At 36.5% G+C, this 26,561-nt stretch overlaps 1 protein-coding gene across 2 annotated transcripts in view; it reads right to left on the reverse strand.

Moving 5' to 3' along the window:
- DLG3_1 (Disks large 3) overlaps positions 1-23,082 on the reverse strand; it is a 39,670-nt gene extending 16,588 nt beyond the window's left edge. Inside the window, exons 1-4 of one of the 2 annotated variants that reach the window (XM_051212425.1) lie at positions 22,862-23,082; positions 21,532-21,936; positions 12,234-12,813; positions 7,676-7,807 (exon numbers count right to left, since the gene is read on the reverse strand). In XM_051212425.1, coding sequence (XP_051072611.1) covers positions 7,676-7,807; positions 12,234-12,813; positions 21,532-21,846 — 1,027 coding nt within the window. In that variant the 5' untranslated portion in view covers positions 21,847-21,936; positions 22,862-23,082. Of the gene's footprint in view, positions 1-7,675; positions 7,808-12,233; positions 12,814-15,871; positions 17,792-21,531; positions 21,937-22,861 lie in introns of those variants that run through there. The other variant, XM_051212426.1, reaches the window with a different exon arrangement.
- Positions 23,083-26,561: the final 3,479 nt, after the last annotated feature.

Here is a 26,561-nt window from a genome sequence, read left to right on the forward strand (position 1 = left end):
ACAGGCACTCACCACAAGACCTGAAGTTCCAGATGGTCATTAATGAGGGGCGAAACAGGTCCTCTATGCATCCAGTCAGTCAGCTACAAAGTAGGACCAGGCAGATATATGCATCGGTTCAAGTTGCCATTTCATTAGCACAACAAGATGAACACAAAATTCATAGAAGTAGTTACTTTAACGGTAGTAATATATAAAAGAAAGATTGCGTCCTTTTGTTTAATAGTCAACTAAGATTAGTTCATGATGTAAAATATGGGACTGGTTGGTTATCAATCTGTTTGAATATTTTGTCTAAAAAACAATGCATTATCCGATTTCCTCAATTGGTCAATCAATATACATATAAACGAAATAACTTATAAGGTAAATGGAAAGACATGCAAACCTATTAAGAGCAACGGAAAACTATTAAAAACCACGTATTACATAATCTAAATATTGAACATGGTATGTTATACACATTAAAGAATAACCATTTAATTGATCAATATCTAGCGACTAAAGAAAAAAAGGAAAGATAAATAACCGAATAAAATCTAATCCAAGTTGGCAAAATCAGGGATAAAATGAGTCTTTTTTTTAATGATGATGATAGCGGTAGCTGAACGAAACAATCGAGGTAACAGGGACGAATGAATTAATTAATTTGAAATAGTGAAATGAATCAAATCCACCAATTAACCATAAACAACGCAAAACGTTTCATCGGCAGCTTAAGTTTGTAAAATTATATTAACAAAGACAAAATTATCAAGACAAATGCTAGAATAATAAATAGGAGTAACAGTATCAGTGGTAGTAGAAAAGATTAGACATAGAATATATGACTAGAGAGGGAAAAAAATTAGCAGGATAAAAAAAGACGGGATGATTTTGATATTCAGGATCTAAGAGGAGGCAAAGACTGAATATATTTACGCTGTTGTGACTGATTCTGAACCATATTACCCAATGTTTTCAACCATTAGCTACGATAATCGTGAGCACGTATAAACGTAGTTCACTACAACACACAACTACTTCATGGAATAATGTCACTTCTTGATTTGGCTACCCCCAGGTTTCTTCTAACCAATTCTTAAACCAGTTGACAATGCATGTTGAGGTAGACGGTAAATGGCCATATGTAATACATGTATCAACCATATCAGTCAATAAATATTCACTGTTTGATAGACTAAGAAGTAACCTATCATACAAGATACTTCTACTATTCTAATCACCACGATAATACAAAATCTAAGAAATAAAAGTTTGGACTATCCCATCAGGTTATCTACAGCGGAGAACCATTCAGAAGACGATTAAAAATAGAAAGTTTTGGTTGTGAATCTGAGTGATATTTGCATAGTGAGTGAAAAGTGGATATTTTTCTAGACTGATTTGACATTTTCTTTGAAATTAGCTACTAAACAAACGACTTGTGGGGTGTGAAAACAAGATTAACGCGCATGCTATAAAAACTATGGGATCAAGGTTTCAAACTACATACTGCTATTTTATTTAGGTTGATTTTTTGGAAAACACATTTTCTTAAATGATCAATATCAGTTTTTAAAGAGTGCAATAAGTGGACGGCAACAACTTGTATTTCGTTCTTATTCGTACTATGTTACGAGCATTAATGATATTAAGTGCCTCTGTAGTTGCAGTAGAGTACCAACCACTAATTTGGCGACTGGAATTCCAGTACCGAAACCAATGAGATACAGTTTAAGCGAAATCTCCAGTTAAGCAGAAGTGAAAACAAATTCAAGGACTGGCTTGAACCAACGCTTAGTTTTAAAAAAAGTACAACGAAGTAGTTGAACCCAGAAATCACTTAAATTCTTTAAGAAGTTGCGATAACTTTAATAGCCACGTCGTTGAAAAGATCCCAGCATAAATACAGAAGATTGTCTTTTTGTTTATCAACCTACATCACTAAACTATCCACAAATCCATCCAATTTGATGGGAAATTCTATACTTTTGATGACTATATATTCCTATCTACTTACATGAAAATGATCGGAAAATAAAGAGGTTGAAATTAACTACAACACATTAGTTCAAATTTTCCTGTGCAGAATAAATCAGAAAATCGGTAGTTCTTGACAAAGATTATCCTTGTATGGAGCTCCTCCTTATCAGAGCATACCACGATTTCACAAGTCGGATCCAGGACCATGAGGTCTCGCGACAAGCCCTTAACCTTCAGATTTCCGGAGTCATAACCAAATGGTTTACACTTCCAACCTTAGTCAATTAGTGTTATTGTATAGTCGGAATCAAACGCCACATGATGGGTTACTATCTCACTATCTAAATGATTGAACTCCATTATTCATGGCCTTTCGCTATTTATTGCCCTCTGTACGGTTATCTGTTGATGCGAATTTGTAATAAATAGTACTAAAAATAAAATGTATAGGCAAATATATTTCAACTGTGTGAATGATAGTCAAGTACTAAAGGATGGTATGGAAGAAAAATGTCAATTCATTACATAAAAAGACAAAAATTGTATGTCAATTATATGCCACGTATAGGTCTATGTACTCGGGCTTTGGGCCAAATTTTAGATGTAGAAGTTCAAATCGAAGTAGGTGAATTAGAGTTTCAACACCAAATGATTTAGACCAAAAATGTTCTCAATAAATAACTTCTGCTAAATCTAACGACTTTTTTACTAAGAGATCTGAACATATACAGTTTGAATCAATGATGAGAAGAATAGTTTTGATGGAATTTATTTCTCCGAGCTGAGTAGTAGTGATGAGATCGATTCACCTATAATGAAAGCCAGAGCGGTTTATGCCAATCTGGGCCACCTTTGGGGCCTTTGTGATGTCGGTCTGGCTGTAAAATGTCGGATATACAACGCGTCGGTGAGAGCAGTTTTGCTCAGTGCATGTGAAACCTGGCCTCTCTGAGATGAAGACGTCAGACGACTCTCTGTGTTTGATCACCGTTGCCTCCGAAAGATTGCTGACATCCAGTGGAAACACCATGTCAGTAATGCAGAGATTCGGTATCGTGTATTCGGACACAGAGACGATAATGCAATTGGTGTCACCATCATGAAACATCAATTTCGGTGGCTTGGACATGTTCTACGAATGTCGTCCCAGAGAATTCCACGTCGTGCATTACTTGCCGAATCTGGGACTGGTTGGAAAAAGCGGAGGTGGTCAGTGTATGACATGGTGTCGTGGTATGAAAGAAAGCTGTAAAGGGCTGGCTTCTGTTGGTCCTTCACAATTCCTTGGCTGGAGTCCAAGAGACGGTGCAACACAGTGGCTAGAGACGTTATCAGACATGATTCAGAATAGAAACCAGTGGCGATCCTGCTGTAACCTTCTTTTACTTTCTTCATAAAAAGTGGTTGTAACTTCCTTAACTGAAAGAATCCTGGTTGTACCTTTCCGTTTCTCCCATTATTATTACTATTACTCACTAACATACGCTAAACCGTGGTCGTTATTGTTTTTTTTCTCATACGCTCCTTATCTTCTTTTTCTCTTCCCATTCTCATTGTTTTGTGTGGCGCATATATATCTAGTGCCCCTTGTATTAATATTTGTGTTCAAATGAACAATAAATAAAATAAAGAATAGTTTTGATGGAATTTGATTTCTCCGAGCTGAGTAATTTATTTGTGAAGCTTTCATTGTCCTTCTCGACAACATCACCAGCGCAAACCTCAAGTGGAAGGTGATTTATCCATATTTTCCCACATATAACTCAAAGTTTGTACTTTTGATCAGTCAACATCAAGATCAACAAAACAGGTTGTCAGTTATACGTAGCGAAATGTGAATAGCTTACTCCTATCTGAGGTCTGTGTTAATTTTGTCTACGAAGACGACCAAAGCCTCACGATTAAACTCTCCTAAAACCATCAACCAGAGCTACAAACGCTCTTCACCATCTTCAGAAGAAAAGTAATAAGCACTACGAAGTAGTATTTAAAAGTTTAGACAAAACAACAAAAAAAAACAATGTACTTCTAACGAATGACTCTTAAGGTTTCATAAGAACTATTTTGCAATATCATACAAGATTAAAATAAATTTTCACTTGTTAAAAAGAATCAACTATCATTAAACATTTACATAATAAATACACTTGTCAGTTAATGAACTCTAATGAATCACTTAAATAAAAATGTAGCATTTTTCACATGTGGTTGCTATAGTGTTTTTTGTTTTGTTTTTTTATTGACAGAAAATGTAAAACATGTACTCACTCAATCAAATCATACTTAGATACAAGATTAATTTGAAATTCATACTATTTTAATCGGTTACAAACCTCGTATACATCTGACATTAATTATATATATATATATACATCGCTAACGAACTGTGAATTGAGTCTCAATTATATGATTACAGTAGCCTTATCAACTTTTTATTACAGAAATATATGTCATATTTTAAATACAAAGTATCTTAGATACTAATATATATGTGTTTATAATTTGTAATAATCAACAGGTACATGAGAAAACTAATGTGAAAGAAAATAGTTTCTTAATGTTGTGGATGCGGAGGAATAGACCAATAATTATCATGTTAAGTCCAATGGTGACCTTGGACTTTAAATGGACATTTTCTATTGGTCGATATCTGTTCACCTGTTGAATATTGTACAAAATGTTGTTTTCTATTTTATGGTACGATGTGGTATGCTTGATTGGTATATAAACAAAGTATGTTTAAAATATCTCCGAGGCTGTGGCTTGTGTTCTGGACTCAACTGACTGGGCTAGACAGGGGAGCGCAAACCAATCGAGATTCTAGGCCGTCCGTACGTGTTTACGTGTCACTGTAATCGATCGATAACACAGGGTAGAAGTCGACCCAACTTAAAGCCATAACAATTGGCGACGGGGTGGAGAAAAATTTTGGACCTTGTAATTGGACGAGATTCAGGCTAATTGTCTCGACCAATCAGGGTCCAGATTTATCATCAGCGTCCTTGAGCAACATTTGTCATTATCCCTACAGTTAATTTTCATTGCTGGTGCAGAAAAGAAAAAAATGACTACCTTTTCCGGTCAATTACAGCTTCTACTTGAGCAACAACAGCAGTGTTTCAAAAATAGCCAGTTAAATTTTTCAGAAAATTTACGCACACTGTTGGTAAATCTTTCATAACACTTAAAAAAACAGTTAAAAATTGAAATGAGTAAATTACTCTATTTTATACCTTTTTTTTATATCGTTTAAGTAATCATATGAATTATCAATTAGGTACTGTAAACCGTTTGTAACCATTTATAGAGTAGATTTACTAAATTGTGATTATAAATGTTTATAAAGCATTGATTGTGTATAACTGAATAAAGAAGTGAAATATTAAAGTTTTAGTGTGAATATTGTAAATAGATTAAACAAGTTGTGAATATCCATCAACTGAAATGATCGGGATACATGCTACATATATATTCATCTGCCATTTATCCCAACACATGATTCTGTTTGACATAGAAGAGTGAATTGTAATGAAACTAAAAGGTGACCAAAAAACTAAGATAAACAATCAATCTATGAGGTCATTGACCGGTTGATCAAATCTAATATTGATAGATGCAGATCTACTGGCTAAAGTTAGAGTGATAATCGTGATTCATTTTTGGAAAGATAGGGGACTTAAAATTAATTCTAGTTGCTCAGATACATTTTTATTCCTTATCTAATTTTAAGTCTTTAGCCTTGATATTACATCATACTAATTATTCCCTAATTTTATTCATTCTCTTGGAATAACATCTTTTTTGCATTTAGTTCCTTTTATCATAATAAATGTCAGTCAGTCAGTCAGCTACAACGTAGGACCAGGCACATATATACATCGGTCCAAGTTGCCATACCTCGTTAACACAACAAGATGAACACCAGATTCATAAAAGTAGTTAATTCAGTTGTGGTAATGTATAAAAGAAAGATTGCATATAAGGATATAGTATAGGAAGAGAGAATTAGTTGGTAGAAGAAAAGATGTGAAGCGATTTTAACTTCATAGTTTAAGGGAAAACTGAGAGTGTATACACCGACGCCATTGTGATCGATTCGGAGCCATGTCACCAAGAGTCTCCAACCATTGGTTACGAAAGTCACGCGGACCCCAACCAAGTAGTCTGCATCTACCAACATGGCTCAGACTAGAGGTTAGTGTCTTCAAGCACTGATGCCACGTTTTGGTTCGGCCGCCCCTAACTTTCTTCCAACCATCTCCAACACCGGCTAGCATTTAACTTCGTGGTCATCGGTGTTCAGGCATACGTAACATGTGGCCCAACCATCTCAGTCGATGAAGCCATCACTACCTAAGACCTTGCGTCTAACCTCGCTACTACTTACCCGGTGATCCCAGCAGACGCCAGCAATATTTCTAAGGCATCTGTAGTCAAATACTAGTAGCTTACGATTATCTTCTACTCTTAATGGCCATATTTCGCTACCGTAAATTAAAACAGAACAGACTATCATAATAAATATTACTATTTCTATTTGTCTTGTTGAGATGATGTGACAACTTTACTCAATATCAACTCAATCACGCGTTGATCGTCAGTGCTTTCCAAGATACATTAAAGAAATATTTTACAAAACATTATAGAACGAAATTTTATGTATATGAAAACTTAAATAACCTTTGTAAGCGTCTAGCAGAATATTTACCAAAAAAAAAATATCACGAACATAATTTCTTTTACAAAAATATGGTCATATGTTGCCCGTAAAGGTTGATAAACATTCAGTTTTAACAGAGATTCAACAACGAACGATTAAAAGTACTGACACCTCACTCATTTAATCACATACTAAATACTGAATAATGTACTACGCTTTGGGGCATACTTGTGTATGTGTGTATATGATAGCTAATGATACTATCAGGCTAACTGTACCGCAGTAGCTGTAACGGTGTCTTAGTGGTTAAGACATTCGACATTCAGTCATTGTTCCAGGTTCAAACCCTGCCCCACAAATACTAGTTTGAGTAAACGAGCCACTTAGAGCGTGACTCATAACCAAGTACTTGGTGAATGAGTTAATCACAATTATATTTGCAATTATAATAGCTGAAACGGGGTTCAAATTTATGATCTACATGTTGAAAACCAACAGAATCGGTTAAAACAGCGTAGGTCACACTAACTCTTTGTCTTCCATTATATCTTGAGTCTTAAAATTATCTGATACTTGTTATTTCACGAACTTAACCGTTTTTACCAGCACTGATACTGTAATTGTTACAATTATTCTGGCATTTTCTCTTGTTTTGTTGATATGATGTGGCAGCCATGAACCGACTCACGTATGATATACGTCAGGCTCTGCGCTAATTCTGTCTAGCTAATTAAAATCACTACTTTCTAGTACTACTAAGAAGTAATACACATTTGAATAGACATAGATTATCATAACTTAGTAACCTAATCATTCACAATTTAAAGATCCAAGTGAAATGTGTTGAAGTTGAGATAAAGCATTCCAGGCAGAATATTCATACTATTACCAAATTAGTTAGTCTATAGACAGAACTATACGTGTCAAATGAATTGACCCACCAAACATATAACTCTTCCCGCTAGGGGAAAAAATACGGCAACGTAGAGAAAATAATAGAGATATCCTTCACCACTCCCTTTAAATATATGAACAAAAATAAGAACTAACTCTGATTAACTCCATCCAAAGATCCAGTTCGTGTAACAGTCAATGCGCCAATTGGATCGTTTTTAATGGATCGATGAGAGAAGCACTTTAGTAGATTTCTTGTTAAACTACCAGATCTCTTCTTCTTGGTATCTATTCAAACCAATCAAAAATTGTCCAATAAGAGGTGATTTTTAGTAACCAAACTGAACTAAATGTATGGATATACATATGACGAAATATATTGCTGAGAAGAGCTCAGATTATTTAGATTTTAATTAACATAAGACAGAATCTATCTGATAAAAGTGACCGTAATAACATTTCCTGAACTCATATTTTCGCGATGACTTGTAATGTTCTCTGAATGTGTCTTATTACTTTTCGTTTTCTAATCTTTCGTTCCAAAGACATTTCACACTACTCTACATAAACAGGATTGTTTCATTTCAATCTTAAATTTTTAACTTCTGGAATATCAAGGTTTACCAGTACGGGGAAGTGAAGATGATTGAATTTAATTGAAATCATCAACCAATGAAATTTAGACTAACATTAAAAGCCTGAAAGCACTGGATGACTGTTTCGTCCTAGTATTTGACTCCTCAACATTACTCATCCACGACCCCGTAAACCGGAATCGAGCCCAGACCTGCAGCCTCGAGCGTGAATGATTAGCCATACCACCGAGCCGGCATCCAACGGCGTTAATGTCTAACATCAGTCAATCCATAACATTGCGTGATCATTTTTCATTGCTTTCAGTGACTACATGCTTCACACCCAACACGGATTAGCTTCACTGGTCACAGTCCGAGAATTATCTCTCGAAGCTAGTCAATAGTGAGCCTATATATACTGTCCAGTTCAAATTCGATCCTATTCATATTGGAAGAGTATGAGACATCCGTAGTTAGAAATTGCCGCAATTCCATCTCAAGTTATAACAAATACAGAACATATGTAATAATACTGAGCCCCATAAGAAAAACTGTGATAGTGAATGACGAAGCATATCTATAGATCCAGTCAGATCTGACACGTACAAATTTATTATTTCCAGATAATATGATAGACAAAACTTCAATCATTTTCAGCCATAACAACTATCATCACATAACAAGAAGAATCGATCTATCGAAATTCGTTAGCTAAAAATCCACCTGATTGATCAAGTTTCTAGTCCAACATTTCACGACTGCTATAAAATTTGAGTCAAAGAATGATTCTATGGGAAACAAAATGAGTTCACTAACAACTTCATCGTGCAAGATGAACATACATATGATGGTGAATAGTTAGAGGTAGCAAATACGATGTGTAGCAGGATTGTTGTAACATTAAAATTATTGGTAAACGGGCTGGATTCTAAAGTTAATGACACAAGTAACTGTGCCACATACTATTAATATCAATAGTTTCTTAGTGCGTGATAATATAGCAACTGTTATAGCATAAATTCCAACAATATAGTACTTACAATTACGTAAAGAACAGTACACAAAACTAAAAGAAACAACCTGTGGAATGAATGTATCGAAGATAACACTTGGCATAACACATAATTTAAATCTGAGCACTTATATTAATGAATTACAGTATTCTAAACACAAGCACAATCAAACAAAACAATTTAATACATTCGTGAGATTTGAGTGAACCGTCAAGTTGTTGATGTTAAGGGCTGCAATCGATCAGTATTATTCGGCATAATTACATCCCGTACGGACTGTTTCTATAGTCTCTTTCATCATAAGAATTTTAAGCACAGTTGAACAGTGGTTAGCAGTGGGATCTGAGACCAGCGTTCCGTCCCATTTAAGGCTTATCGACTGGATGTAACTGCACTTCAGTGTTGATGTTCACAATGGGACACGTGACCCAGTGACTTTCGCTCCAAATGCCCGACACATTCATAACTGATTGATCAGTGGGTGGTGATCAATGTCATGTGACCATGTTGCAATGTGGCCACCAGTCTAGGTGGCTCGACACTGCGTGCACTATTGTGAGATTAGTGCACTGACTGTGAAGCTGGGTGACACGAGATCGAATCCGCCAGGGAGCACCAGTTCCCTCAAGATTACAGGTAAACCTTGCTGAGTTCCAAGTAGCACGAAACCTGAGTTCAGGGTTTCCTGTCGACTACCTCCAACCACCACCTAAGCCTGACGCATTAGCAGGTTAACCACTGAGTTCACTAGCTTTTAAAACAGAATATGTTTAATTCATTTGCAAAGAGTGTTTGATTGTTTTCAACGTCGGTCTTAAAATTTAGAATTCAAAAAGGTTTTCTGACAGTCTTATCAAACAAATTGACAATTTAAATATGAACTAATTCCCGCCATTTGTGACTAGCAGTTTACATGTACACATTAATGTGTATATATTGGTAAAAGAGAAAAGAGGGCTAGCGTTCACAGCTCCAAACTCATTGTAAAATGACTGAAATTAGAAGGACAGCATACTTTCAAAAGTGCAAATACTCACCATTTGCATAACAATGAACATGATGTTGACGTTTCTAAATCTTTCAAGATAATCAATAAACAGAGAACTTTAAACCTCCTAAGTTTAGCTGAAACTAATCCTATAAAAAGATTTGCACCTTAAGTTTGTGATGCTGATATCGCTCAGAAGAACGATGAAAGTCCCACGGCCAGACCCCATCAAAATCATCCACCTGAGCTACAAACCTTCTCCACCATCTCATTTACACCAAATTTCTGCAGACAAAAGGACACAGCTATCAATCTGGCTTTACCATTATGACTTTAACTTTCAGAGTTTGTTAGGTGACATTTTTCTCACGAACCCAATTAGTTTTTTATTTCTAGATTTTGACTTGAGCTTTACTCAGTCATATCTTTAAGTGTTACATAACACTGTCCCCAAATGCCCTAGTACGGCCGAGAGTGGGAAGAGTCCGCTCACCCCCTCCAAATGCTCTCACATGGCCACGCGTATATAGCCTCTGCCAAGGAAGTCCTACTCACTGCCTTCTCGTGGCTAGGGTGTCGTTTACAAAATTGAGAAGACGAAAATCGAATGTCCGACGCTTTAACCAGGTTGGTGGACATAGAGAGTCCACCTAGGGGAGTTGGAAAACCCTGATTCCAAACCAATTTTCCACATGGGCTCCAGTATCCTAAGGGAACAAATGACGTACGAACCAATCGTTGGTCACCGCCTACCAAGGGACTGCATCTCCTTACGATGCTCCACTGCCTTGTGGATCAGACCTTTAGGTCGAAGGCTCCGGGTGTGGCCTCCTAAGAAGACCACCTGCTTCGGTTTGGGCGCCCGAATAGTATCACAGCCCTCAAACAAATCTAATGAGATTTGTATGGCGAATATGTATCTGGTGCCCCCTTGTATCAATATCAGTGTTCAAATAATAAATAAAATAAATACATAACACTATATGACATTATTCTTCCACCTGTGAAAACCTTGTTTCCATGTTCTTCTTGGTGTTCCCTTACAAAATATATACGGATTTTACACGCGAATAAATAAGACAGGTTCTGAATTATCCCGTTATTTACATTCTTGACTAAATCTTAACCAGTCTTTGTTGGTATATGTAGATTATTTCGATATAGACATTTTGTCACAATTATTAAAGAACTAAATATTAACAACGAAATAACGTGAACTCTTTCCAATTACGATATAAACATTATACCCGTTACGCAAATTAGTGGACATCTGGACTCAGTATCTTAGTTGATTCTTTGAAGCAAAAGATACGGAGTCCGAGTCACGATATGAATACCGACACTGAGATGCAAGTATACCAAGTTGACAAGTCTCAAATGAGACGGGACGCGAATTGTGGATCCCACTGCTAGCTACAATCCATCCATTATGAACAATTATTTTAATCCACCGACAGCCATTGTATTTTATCAATCTATCTACATGTCACATTTAACCTCAATCAAAACTTTTCTGATATGAAGTATGCACAGTTGTTTTGGTTGTTAAATGATTAATATCACTGTTTCTTTGTTGAAAGCAGTTGAAGGGAATCAACAAAATAAATGAGTTCATATTATTATGATGGTTCGGCTACGATTGTTTTTCTTACGTATAAAGGGAAGCTATCCATCCAATTAGGTGTGAGCAAAAGAGTGAGTTAAAAACGACCAAAGGATATCTAACAAAATCTTATTTTGTTGGGAATCCAACACATACAAACATACCTTTAAAGTGATTAACCCCCGGCTGTTCGAAATAAACGTATGAAATAAAATGACTAGGGTAACAAGAATAAAAAATTGTCACCGAATTTGAAAAATTAGTGTTTGTTGACATTAGACTCTCCATTAGACGTTGAGAAAACTACACTTTCGATTAGCCGTAGAATAAAAAACCAATACGTTTCACGTCCACAAAAGTTTTATTTCGCATTTCACTATTCACTTTTATTTTTTAAAAATGTACCAATTTTATGGTCACCGTTTTGTTCGTGCTCTTATTAGTGAGAACCTAGAGGGAAAACTAGAGGTATAGAATCAACTAACTTATTGAATTAACATCACCATCATTGTTATTATTATTTCATACAACTTACCAGTACCAGTTGAATTAGATACAATAGGCATATCCATAGGTGTATTATTTCTTATATTCATATCAAGAGAATTATTTCTTAACGTTTCACTGCTATTCGAACTGATACCAGCATCCACAGATATATTATTATTATAAGTAGTAGTTGTAGCACAATTATTGTTATTATTTGTAGTAAAATCATTGTTACCAATATCCCAGGGGGATTGATTCATTATTCCTGAATTCGAAACACATGATGATGTGTTACTGTCTTTGGTGTTGTTAATACTAGTAGTATGCGGATAAGATGTTGAACCAATCACAGTGACTTTACCAACAAAATTCACACGTTTTAATCGTGTTCTCTGACGTCTTTCGATACGTTGACAACTAGGAACTATTCCAAGTCCGGTAGTAGATGAAAGTAATGTAGATGTTTGTGTATTACTATTAATAGTATTATCTGTTGTTGAATGCATCGAATTTACATGAACAGCATTTTCAAAATCGGATACTAAAGAAATTCGTTTAGCTTGCCACCATTCACGATCACTAGCATTAACAACGTGTAAAATATCCCCATGTTGAAACGGTAAACCCTGTTTATTTTTTCAAAACACAAGCAACAAGATATGTAAGCGAATGTAAATCACAGAGTTATAATAAGAAAACAATAGTTTAAGAGCATATATGTGGAAAGGATGAAAGACCAGATCATTATAGCACTGTAGTAGTAGGAATCCCTCTACAGGTGTATTTCAACATATTTAAGGTACACTAATTCAATGTACCTGTATCAGTATTTGTCAGCTTTCCAGTCGAGAACGTAAACCAATACCCCCTGTACAGAAAGAGTACTAACCCATGATAGCTACCTAGAGTATAGTGATTATCGGTTCTAATATTATCAATCAGCTTGCTGAATTGATCCGGTACCTGATTTGTTTCTCAGTGGATGTTCTCAAAGAACTGACGTCAGGTACACGAAAAAGTGACAGTTTAGAAAATAACTTTATGGAAATTTTTTTAAACACTAACTGCACTGATTTATACAAACAACGTAAATACAAATGATGTATTACTACAGTTGAAGCAGATATTAATTCAGGAGGTTTGCTTGCTGATAGTCAACAGTATACCAAGATTAGAAAAGTGGTTTGTTTTACTGCTGAACATTTCCCACACTAACAAATCTATAATCTGAACATATCAAGAAAAAGTTTGATTGTGAATAGGATGTGCTCTAATGCTTATAGACATCATGTGGGCGGTTTTCAATTCCTGATCATAGAAGAATACTATTTTCTTGAGAGATCTGACAGAACAAAAGTGATCATTGACTAATCGAAATAAAATATTAACTCCATATTTAAATGTCTGAATCAGGATGACAAACGTGAATAAACTAATGATTTGTGTACCTAATTATTCAGTCTTGCCAATTACAGCTTCCTACTTATTCATTCGTTCACTCACCCGATAGCTGGTTCGAAAAGTGTACAGGGAGTGTGTATCTGAAATAGAAGTCGCAAATGGTAACAGACACCTCCATTCCACATAGTCGGATATGGGGATTTTGAAAAATTTAATAACTTAAAAAAACCTCCAGTTCAATGTACCACTATAAGCTTGTTTATCAATATATTACTTAACAACCAGACAGTAGTTCAAACTTTAGAATTTGTTTCGTAGGTGAAATTCACAAAAACAAAAATTGAAGTTAACATTCTGCATGCTTTTGGAATCCAATTTCTACTTACATTCATTGCACAATATATATATATATATATATATATATATATATATATATATATATATATATATATATATATATATAATACTTTCCAATATATAAAAGTGCATATACATTATCGACGCACCCTAAATTCTCAATATTGTACATTATAAGAATCCGGTAACACAATTATAGATTAGACAATGATTCGTGGTTTAAGTCAGGATTAGATTTCAATGTTACATATTTGTCCGCGTGTAACTTATACTATGTTCCAAACCAACAATACGGTATACATACAATACTTCAAAAATAAATGTACATAGAAATAGCTACACATACCGATCCTAATTATATTCATTCACTAATTGGACTATATAACAATGTAAAAAAATTTTGAAAGTTTGGTTATGTATTGTGAGATCCAGCTAATTACCGTAAGTCAGGATTAATTAGAAGCTATAAAAGTTATATATATCAAATGATTTTATTGAGTGATAGCTTTTCGCGATAAAATTACTCGATTTACAACCGTTATAAAATCAGAGATTCGATCATCACATAATATTCTTTGGCAGGATTCAGGCAATCGGGGTAACATTATGATGTATGCTACTTATGTCTGTCGACATAAGTAGTATGTGACACTAACCGGCAGTGGAAAACCTGGCAGCAGAAAGCTAAGAAGATCGAGTTGAAGAAAATAAAAAGGGATTGTGAACCAGAAGAATCAAACAGAATGTGAAGGACAAATGATGGGAATTCGCAAAGTGTTCAGTGTATGATTCTCATATTTTACCAAAATAATCTGTAATTTTGCGTTCAAACACAATCGGTTGTTCTCATCTGTTTTCTTGTTCACCTCAACACTGCTAACTTTCACACACAACAAAAGTACGATTTAAAACCAAGTACATAAACCGGTAATTAACAAATAACAAACGGCTTAAATGTAAATTATATTTGAATAGTCTCTACATTATACAACAAAAAATTTAAGCTAATCGTTTTGTACAAGTTGAAGTTAGTTTCGTTACCGACTGGCATAAAAGGAAAGATTATTGAAAACCACTGGAAGACTGAAAAGATACTATACCCAAGTTTATAGGTCCTCAGGAGCTGACGTTCACAACCTTATACTGAAGCAAGACTGTAAATTCACTGCTGAGGGACGACGTCAGATGTGTACCACAGATATCGTATTTGTCACTAGACTCGAGATCTCTAATGTTGATCCCTATGTGATCGTGAGTGTGGGATATACTAAACATTATAGCAAAAGTCGATTTGCCAAATATTTCATGATAATAACAGTAATAATAATAATAATGATAATAATAATAGTGGATATATAAACCAGACATTTTTTGCAATATATATATATATATATATATATATATATATATATATATTTGTTAACTTCCTTTAATATTCCGTTTTTCTTTGGTGCGCTATCAAAATAAAACAATTTAAGACGCACTAATTTCCTATTATATATATATTGAAGTTTTGTTCTCTCTGAGCTGGATAGTTTGGCCGTGGAGCATTCATCGTTCTTCTGAACGACATCATCAGCACAAACTTCAGGTAGAGGAGAATTGTTCGAGGTTCGAGGTTACATATGGAGTGACCGCTTAGTGTTTAGAGCCTTGGGTCCAACGGACCTGAAACGTTTTGATAATATGCTATAGGCCCTTAATAGACTATCAACTAAGGATTACATGTGCTCCCCGAATTCAATACTTACCATAACTTCTACCACAGTATTAAACGTAAATGAAAACTAGTGTTTGACCAACTGTCAATATTGTCGTCCCCACATTAAAATCCTTTTGGATTGAAGACAGTTATGTACTATAGACCAAAAACAGTTGAAGATTCAATATATATATATATATATATATATATATATATATATATATATCTTCTTCAAATGTACAGCTAAAATTCCGTTTGTTTGTTTTAAGCCAAGAAAACAAGTATTTTGCACATCTAGCATCATTAATAATACAACACATTTATTGAGGACATGTCTCTCTTAGCCATGAGCTACATTGTTCTTATGAGATTCCATAATACTACCTGGTTAGACTGTAGCCGCTGCCTTGATATGATGACCAAGCTTTCACATTTCAGTGATCCGATGAAGCTATATTCGCTAGATCACTCATTGCTTTAGATGTTACCATGCTCAAAAAATGACTGGGGAACGGTAAGACCAAAAGCATAAAAATTAAAGTTCGACAGAAAAGTCTCACTGGCAACTGGATACGGATGTAAAGGCAGTAAAGTGATTCCCGCAAGCAACCAGGATCTGCAGTGATCCTTTATTTATTTAAACACAAACATTAGTATAAGGGGGCACCAAAATATATATGCGGCACACAAATCAGTTACCGTTCAAGTTGTGTGTGAGCTGGGATACTATCCGGGTGCCTAAGCGGAAATAGGTGGCTTTCTTAGGGGTCCACACCCCGAGCCTTTGGACCCAGAGGTCTAGTCCACAAGGCAGTGGAGCAACGTTAAGAGATACAATCTCATGATAACCGGTTACCAAGATTAGGTTCACACACCATTTGTTCCTTAAGGATCCTGGAGTCAAGGTTTTCCAACCCCCTATGTGGATTCTCTGTACTCACTAACTATTCGCCCTTTCAATTTTGTGAATAATACCTCGGCCGCCAGAAGGTAGTGCGTAGAACTTCTCTGGCAGTGGCTCTATATGCGTTGCCATACGATAGTGTTTTGATAAGAGGAAAGTATTCTTGCCACTCTTGGTCGTAATAGGCCACTTGGGGGCTGCAGCGGTCCTGGCTTGCTACAACGGAAGGAGGTCTTAGAACAGATCGATCCCAAAAAGTGGTACATTTCGCCTTGTCCCACAGAAGTAGGTGGTAATATGACAACTTCTGGTTTCAATTTTGACCATCATCTCTCAACGACTGACTATTAGCCTACATAAGCTAAAGATGAAATAACTATATTTCATGGCACAATCCTAGAGTAATATATGTATCACACTATATCCTATATCACTCCACTGGATAAACTTCATGCTAGGATACAATATTCCAATCAAACATATATAATAAAGGGCAACTTTACATCAAACAGTATCAAAGTTCTATAAATTCTACATTCTATGGTTAGATAAAACAGAATATCCTACTCTGGTTATGTGATAATTTATTTCCCACAGACTGAACAACACAACTCAGGCATATGAACATTACACTGTTAATCTTACCTTCATAATATTTGAAGGCATAATTAGTATACTTGAAGACTACCACAAAATAACTAAAACACCTCACTAATCTCTTTAAAGTATTTTCTACGCTCTTGATAAATAAATGCATGGTGAAGTTTTGTTTTTTATTGCTTTTTTTACACTTCTTGAAAATTATACTAGTAAACCAAGACGAAATAATGGAAACTAATCACCTCATTTATGCCACAGCAGAGGCACATTTAAATACCCAGTTTAATAAACCGGCGACAACCCATGCAAAAGAGGAAACCAGAAATAATAAAGTAATTATAGTAATAATATCTGCAAAAACCGTTTTATTATTAATAATGAGAAAAGAAACACTTATTATTCTCATTATATTATCTTTTAAAGACAGAGAGAAAATAAAATAAGGAAATGAAAAGTTTTCTTTTGTAGGAACCATGTGATTTTACAGCAGAAAATAGAAATGTAGTTTATACATGAAAAGAGAGGTGATAAACAAACAAAACATATGACATTTCCATCAGTGATAATATTAAGCAGAAGAAGGAGAATAATTAAGCGAATGCTTGAAGGATATCCACATAACTCTTGTATGTATTTTTTTCTGCAAAATACATAAATATAAAGATATACTTGTTTCGCATCCGATCACATGAAACTTTTCCATATAAAATAATTTCAAACGAGAAATAACTAAAAGTACTAACAACAAGCTTTATAAATAAGCTAACAAATTGAACAGATAAATTGTACAAGTCAATTGCAAGATATTAAGTCATTCTATGGTAGGATTGTCAATAATCCTGATCAAAATTGATTGGTTAGAGTTGATCATTTATACAGTCTTATGTCTTTTTAAATGATGGGTGATTACCAATTTCAATTAAGTACGTATTCTTTTTAGAACTTAAACAGACATGGTGCATTGCAGCAGTCAAATATTTACCTCGAAGTTAAAAATACATATTCACATCAAACATTTCTTTATTCAAATATATTTTTATCAGGTATTTTACAGAAAGACTAACCGGTCATAAAGAACACAGAAGCTGGAACGAATGTACATTCGTTAGGGCTGTTAGTTATCGAACCGGCACATTGAAGAAGTAAATCATTTGATGAAAAAACATATGAAGAGGAATAATAGCATTCATAGCACTCAAAAGCGAAGCATGAGAGATATATCCCGAAAGGAATGAATAAAATCGAATGATCAAAAACGTGAAACAGAGTGAAGTCAAGATTTAGAGGATAGGAGATGAATAGAACTACTCTAGCATAATCGACTGTGAACCATATAACCAAAACGTCTTTAACTAAGAATTCCGATTGTCAAGCGGAATTCAACCTGAAGGGTTACACTTATTATGCCTTATCCAATAACCAATAAGTTCATGAACTGATATTAAATCTTCAAAAGGCCACCCATAACTCCATTCCATCCAATAAGAATATTAAATACTATTAATTATTGTGGTAAGTGGTGGCTAGGCATGCGTAAATCAATTGGTCATAGGTATCACGACGGATAACAGGCGTACGTAAGTAACCATGACACCTAGCACAAATGGGCACCGGTCCTAACAAACACAGTGAAGTAAAGTCAGAGAAATAGTTGGAAATCTAAATAAGTAAAACCACAGTGTCAATCATAGTAAGAATCTAACGCATTCATTCGCATTTACACAAACATTAGTGTACTAGGAACCTGAACTACATAAACCAAGTGTTTCTTAACCACTTACACTAAACCAGACATACTGAAATTCAAAATTACGTTGCATCATAGCATACATCTTTCCAAGCTTCAATTTTATGATTCTAAAGCTGATTTTATCAACAAATAACTACGACAGTTTAGATTAACAAAACTGTTGTTGTTCGAAGATAAAATTCATCCCGAACTGACGTTTTTCTGGAGAATCATTGAGAATCCGGAGGAAATTGAAACTGTAGTGCTCAACATATGAGTTAAACAGATCGTCGATAACTTTATATGAGAATCACATCAAAACTCGAACCGACTGAAGTTCGAAATGTAGATTACTGAATTATTAGCTAGGAATGATTTTTTATTTCATATTAGTCTGTGATGACCATAACTTCTGGCATCAATCAGTCAGCTACAACGCAGAACCAGGCACATGCATCGGCTCAAGTTGCCAATTCATTAGCACAACAAGATCAACACCAAATTCATAGAAGTAGTTACTTCAATGATACTAATATATGAAAGAGAGATTGCATGTTGGGATATATAACAAGGAGAAAGAATTAGTCCGTAGAAAGAAAGGTATAAAGCAAGTATAATCCCGCGATTTAAGGGAAGACAAAGAGTATATGCCCACGCCATTGTGATTGATTCTCAGCCATGTCATCCACAGCCTCCAACCGTTGGTTACGATTGTCGCGCGGACCCCAACCAAGTGGTCTGTATTTACCGAAATGGCTCAGATTAGGAATTAGTGACATAATGGACTGGTGCCGCGTTTTGGTTTGTCCGCCCCCAACTTACTTCCAACCGTCCTCAATACTAGTCAGCGTTGCGCGTCGTGGTAATAGGTGTTCAGGAATACGTAACACGTGGCCCAACCCTCTCAGTCGATGAAGATTAGCCATCACTACCTAAGACCTTGCGTCTAACCTCACTTACCCGGTGATCCAAGCAGACACAAGCAATATTTCTAAGACATCTCCGACCACATACCAGTAACTTACGAGTATCTTCTACCATTAATGACCACGTTTCATAGCCGCAAAGTAGACCAGAACGAACTGATAGAGATATCTCGCCCTCGCCGTAAGTGACGTAAGCCGGCAAAACCGAAACGATCTCTCTGAATATGTGCTGAAATTTCACCAGACACCAACCCTTTGGGGCTGATCAAACTTCCAAGATAAATGAAGTTGTCGACGCGTTCGACTACTTCACTACCTATCCTTAGTTCAGGTGTTGATACAGGCCAGTTCTAAAGCACCAACTTGCACCTAGAGAGGAAGAAACGCACCCCAAACATAGCTCAGTGCTAACAAAAGACTCGGCATTTTATCAGCGTCTTCACTAAACAGGACCATGTCATCTGTGTATTCTAAGTCGATAAGTGAACCTCCTGGAAGGAGGTTTTACAAAGATCGATCAATGTTGTGTCCACCAAATCCTGGTTCATTTGCATCAATCACTCACAAAATGATCACTTGCTGATCCATGTTCAAATTCAACAAATATTGATTTCCCTAGAGCAGGAAGTGTACTTTACTGACGAGTCCAGATAACACGAAGCTTAGATCCAATGACCCATGCCAATCGCTTCCAACCAACTAATCCATACACAATCCCCATAAGACTATTAAATGCAATTAAACTCCAAAGGCCAAATTAATCACAACGCATTAGTAACAGGTGTAATAAGTGGTCAATGATCATTTATCGTCAAATATATACAAAGTATACTACTTATCTTTAGAATCGACGTCAGGCACATAAATACTGACTATATTTTAGTCCCAAAGTTATATACTGGCTTGAATAATCTGAGGCCTTTTAGAGCGTGCCAATTTTAAGAAAAATCAAGGCGCTGAAGTACAGCATAGCTGTATGTACACAGCATGTTCAAATAGCATCGATGTACATTATGGCTCACGAGCACACAAACAAACTTCCCCTAACTCCGATGCAACACGCTTGACAATTGAATTAAGTGACTACAATAGTTGACGAAACACATGTGTATAGAAAGTTTTGAGCGAGAAATAATATGATATATATCGCACATTTTGTACTCAGAATTGTGGTTAAAAGGTTTTAGTTTAATTCTACTTGCGATTACTAATTATTCTGTTAACAAATTAATTATAATTCATTTCGAAATGTTTTACGCCAGGACAATGCTTAGCAGGTGTATGCATTAAACTAGATTCAGTCGGCCAATAATGATCTTGACTATTTAGTTCCCTATCGATTTCCAAGGCCGAGTACATAGTATTTCTATCAGCATGGACTGGTACCAAGTTTTGCTTGGGCTTTCTCGATGACGAATTTCTATCAGTCAACAGATCTAATCGGTTTAAATTACCAAAGGAGCATCAGTTTTCCCTAGATCACAAGTAAATGTGACTGACGAGTTCGAAGAACTGAAAAACAATGAAATTTGTTGAAAATACACACGTACTAAATGCCTACAGCAACACACTTAAAAGCGTATAAATATGGGTACAATGAATGGTTTTAAAAAAACAACATAGTAATAGCAGCAGCAACAACAACAAACTGATAATGTTACATAAACAGAACTTTAAAAACCCGTAATCATGAAAATTATTCGTAAAAGTTAGATAAGTACTCACCCGACCTGGCAAACCAGTATCCATATTGGGATCATAATCAAAAAGAGCCCGGACATACATTGTTTTCTTAGTAGTTGTAGTTAGACGTGGTGGACAAGATGAGGACACATTAATAAACAATTCAGTCGGAGAATTACAGAAAGGCACAGATGAAGAACTATTGGCATGTGAGTCAGTGGAGTTATTTAGTCGTGTCATGATAGTTTGGGAATTGTCTGAAATAAAGGTATCCGTACCATTTAACGGTACATCAGAAGTTGTTGGTAGGATATGTTTGGAGTTGTGGGCAGAATTAGGTGAGTGGAACACATTCATTGGTGATTGCAAATAATAAGGTAAATTGCAAGGAATATCCACAGTATATTATCCATATGAAATCTTGTTTATCGCCTCAGTTAAACAGGACTAATTACAAAAGGAAAAATAGATACAAGAATAATTTCTTATTTTTTGATTGAATGGGGAAAAAATGAAAACGTTTAACTCCCAACTACTTAAATGACGGGCCTTCTTAAAAACATGGGTAAAATTATATCCTTTAGTCTAGGTTAGAAGACAGTTTGCAGGAGTAGCTAGTAGATTTTTTCAAACGGTTGAGTAATCCTTACCATACGTAATCATTTTGCGGTCAAGTTTAGAGGCGAGCAATTGTCAGACCATTTTGTTTGGATAGAGAATACAAATCAAAACTGGTTTTCTACTACAGATGGTGGTAGCATAATAAAGGACAGTTTGGCTACAACCCCAAGAAAAACGTCACAATCTTGGAAGCATCATTCATGGGTAGGGAAGAAAGCAGAGGTAGTGTCTTCAAAATTAAGGAAAGTACATGAAAATGAACAAACCGGTAGACGCATAATCGTACTATGAATCAAAATGACCAGACTACGTGAGATGTGAAAACGACAAAGCGCTACATCAAAGCGTACAAACCAATGACAAACATCAAACAACCTAATTCACACTGATAGTGTGAAGATATTAAACATGTGCAAATAATGAATTCCAACCCTATGAAATGGACTTTTAACATACAAACCCGGAAGCAATTATAGAGGATTCAGACGTAAACTCATCTAAATAGGTTGAGGTCCCTCACAAACAAAACCCAACGCAGGAGTACGAGAAAACCAGTAGCTTATTAATAACGAATTGACACTATCAAATGCTCTGTAACTCGCAATATTAAATTCATATTCAAAATAAATTTCACAGTGACAGCTGACGAGTAACTACCCTAAGTTCAAAAAACCCAAAGTGGTTGGAGTCTTCCTCCAATTGTTTTTTCCTAAGGATTAACAACAGAACACTTACAAACATAAAAACTCACCAATAGTCGCAACCATGCCAAAACAAACGTTCAACTTCCAAGGTCAGCCGGGGTTTTTTAATTACCCGGAGAATTGCGTTTGAGGTCACATAAAACATACAATGAACAATATCTTTCTCAGACTGACTAACTGAAAATAACTTATTCATGGTATGAGTTAGAAGTCATCTCCCAGCATTCCTGTGAATCTAAGGTGTTATGTCGAAATTTTTTAAAATGGTTATCGATATGCGATCAGGTTAATTCAAACGATTCAAATAGTTGTGGATGGAATAGAAGGAACATTCGCATAGAAGGGCTTCCGTATTTAGTAACAGTGGATCACCAAGGCCTCCAGGATAGAACATAGGTATATTTAACGATAAAAGAAGAAAATATTAGTAAATTATAGTGGGACACTTCTTAGTCCTTAAGAATATGTCAAGTTTCTTCTTGAAGTACTCCTAAAGTGCGTCTTGAACCACGTCAACCGTCCTCAAATTACGGATTCTGACTACTCGTAATGAATAAAAGATGTTTCTTCGTCCGTTTTACCGTGTCTTGCTTCCGAGATTTGGGTGTTACTCCGAAATTTTTGGTCGCGACTGAACTTATGTAGTTAACCAGAGGCTCAAATGGGGTTCAAATGGTTGTGGACGGAATAGAAGAAGCTTTCGCTTAACAGGCTTCCGTGCCTAGTAGCAGGGGATCACCAAATCCTACAGGCAGGAACCTAGGTATGTTAACAATAAAAGAGGAAAAGAGATTGGTAAATCATAGTGTGATGCTGTCCTTGGTCCTTAAGAATAGGTCAAGTTGCCTCTTGAAGGAATCCTGAGAAGTCGCTTGGACTAGCTCGCCCGCAGCGAATTCCAGCATTTGACAACTCTTAAGGAGTAGAAGTTGTGTCTGCAGTCCGTTCTGCTATGTTGTGTTTCCAGTTTCTGGCTGTTACCCCTTAGGTTATTATTCGAACTAAGCTTAGGTAGGTGTTTAAGAGGATGTCCAGAAGTGTTAAGAATACTATAAGCCATTAATAAATCACCTCTAAGACGCCTATACTCTAGTGGGTACAGGTCTAGTGAATGGAGGCGTTCTTTGTAAGGTTTAGATTTGAGTCCTCGAACTGATTTCATGGCTCGCCGTTGGATACGCTCCAAAGTGACCTTGTCCTTTTGGAGTGAGGGAGGGAGTACTATGTTTCCGTACTCTAAATGGGGACGGATGAAACTATTGAAGATTGTATGGAAAGTTCGTCCGTCAAACTGTCCAAAAATGCGCTTCAACGTTACCAGTGCAAGGTTTGCTCGGAAGGCATTTTTGTCACAGTTAGCGTAAGACTTTAAATCATGGGGCACCAGAACTCCTAAATCTTTTTCAACTTGGGATACTACTAGAGAGGAGTTTCCTAAGTTGTAACTGTAGTTTGCGACATGTCGCAGATGGACTACTTTACACTTTGAAGTGTTAAAGGTAAGTCCGTTATCGTCTGCCCAACTTTGAAGTGGAGTCAGATCCTCCTGAAGTGCCTGTATATCGTCTTGGTTGCGTATCTCTCTCCAAAGTTTCACGTCGTCGGCAAAAAGTAATAAGTCTGACGTTACCTGTTGAGGAAGATCATTCATGTAGATCAAGAAGAGAAGAGGTCCTAGTACTGAGCCCTGGGGGACCCCACTAGGACATTCCATAGCCTGAGATAAAGTGAAATTAACCCTAACCTTAAAGTGTCGATTTTTTAGGTATGAAGTAAGCCAATCGATTAGAGGTGGTTTGATACCTAGTCGTTTGAGCTTATTGATAAGATACAAGTGGTTAACCTTATCAAAAGCTTTTGAGAAATCAAGGTAAATGATATCAATCTTTCCCTTGCGATCGAGGATGCTTGTCCATCTGTCCACCGCAGTCAGCAGGTTGGTTATACAAGAGTAACCCTTCCTGAAACCATGCTGTTGGGGTGAGAAGAAATTTAAGGACAGTAGATAGTCGTTTAAACCGTCGCATTTCAGGGACTCCATGGGTTTTGAAGGTAATGACAGAAGAGCCACCGGCCGATAACTTGAAGGTTCATTGCGTCGACCTCCTTTGAAAATTGGTGTGATGTGAGCCAACTTCCAATTTTCCGGTAATTTGCCTCGGCTTAGCGAGTGTGAAAACATCACTTCAAGCGGCGTTGCCAGGATTGAGGCTGCCTCTCTCAGTATGGCATCATGAACCATATCCGGGCCAGGAGAAGTATCTAGTCTTAAGTGCTGCAATTTCCGGAACACCAAGTCAGCGCTTAGGTCCACTTCGAAAAGTCCTGTGGAATTGCAGATGAAACTGTCGTCAGTAAAGTTCATGTCAGCCGGTTGAAATGTTTGAGAGTAATGTGCCGCCAGAAGGTTAGCGGCGTCGCCATCGTTGTTGGTCGGGCCGTTAAGACCTAGCAGTTGAGAAACTCCTGTTTTGGCTTGACGAAGAGAGGCTGCATAACGGAATAGGCTTCTAGGGTTACAGGCAAATTTTTCCATAAGCTTTGTCTGGTACTGAGGCCTGTCTTCTCTTATAGCCTTCGTGCATATGTTCCTGATATGTTTATATTGAATATACGCTCCGTCATTATCAGTTCGTTTGTATTCCGCCCAACAGTGACTTTTGCGGCTTAGCAGGCGAAGGGTACGGTTCTTGATTACTGTAGGTGGCTTGCAGCTTTTGGGAACCGTTTGAGGAACTGAATGGTTTGTAGCACATAAGAGCGTGTGCAGTAAGAAGTCCCAATGACCGTCCACATCGAGTTGAGGGTGAACATCCCAAACCACATGTTGTAGATAGTCATGTAGAGCTGGCACATTCAGCCGTTTAAAATTCCAACGCAAATTGTTGTTGGGATACCTTAGCTTAGTTTTGATGACAAAACTGAAGGCTATGACAGCATGATCACTGTTTCCCAGAGGAGCCAGTATTGAGAGGTTGTCAACTAGGAATTCTTCGTTTGTGAATACACAGTCTAAGTGCGATGGTGTCTGACTGTTTGTCCAACGAGTTGCCGACCTCACATTTTCATATAAGCCCAAGTCATCGATGAGGTTGAAGAACCGAGCTTCAATTGAGTTGTCGCCTCCAGTGTACGTGTGTTCCGCGAAGTTGACTCTAGGGAGATTAAAGTCCCCTAGAATCAGGATGTGTGTGAAACCGAGACGGGTAGAGCGGGATAGTCCTTCCAGCATACGACTATCATACTCGATGTCGGCAGTTGGCTTCCTGTAAATGACTCCAACTAGACACCTCGAAGTGCTTGACAATCTTACAGAGCACCATATGGATTCCTCAAGATTGTTAAACTCGAGGTTGTGAACTTGGTGCTATAAGTCATTGGAATGTCATCTCTCGGATATCTATACTGTAGTGGACGAAGGTTCAGTGATTTGAGACACACCTCTTAAGGCTTGAATTCGAGTCATCGAACTGATTTCACGGCCCACCTTTGGATACGTTCCAATCTATCCTTATCCCATTGGAGTGAGGAAGGAAACTGTGGTGTTTGAATGAACTAATGATAGCTTTGTTCTGGTTGAATGCCTGATTTCGAATTCTAAATACAGTACATTCGTTTGTGGTTACCTAGTACTTCTTGATCCGACTACGCTATTTCTGAGATTCTTAGTTCATACTATGATCCAAATACTTATAAATATCACGGAAACACTATGTTTCCAAATTCTAAATGGCATCGGATAAAACT

This window comes from Schistosoma haematobium, chromosome ZW, assembly GCF_000699445.3.
Source record: "Schistosoma haematobium chromosome ZW, whole genome shotgun sequence".
Lineage (NCBI taxonomy): Eukaryota > Metazoa > Platyhelminthes > Trematoda > Strigeidida > Schistosomatidae > Schistosoma > Schistosoma haematobium.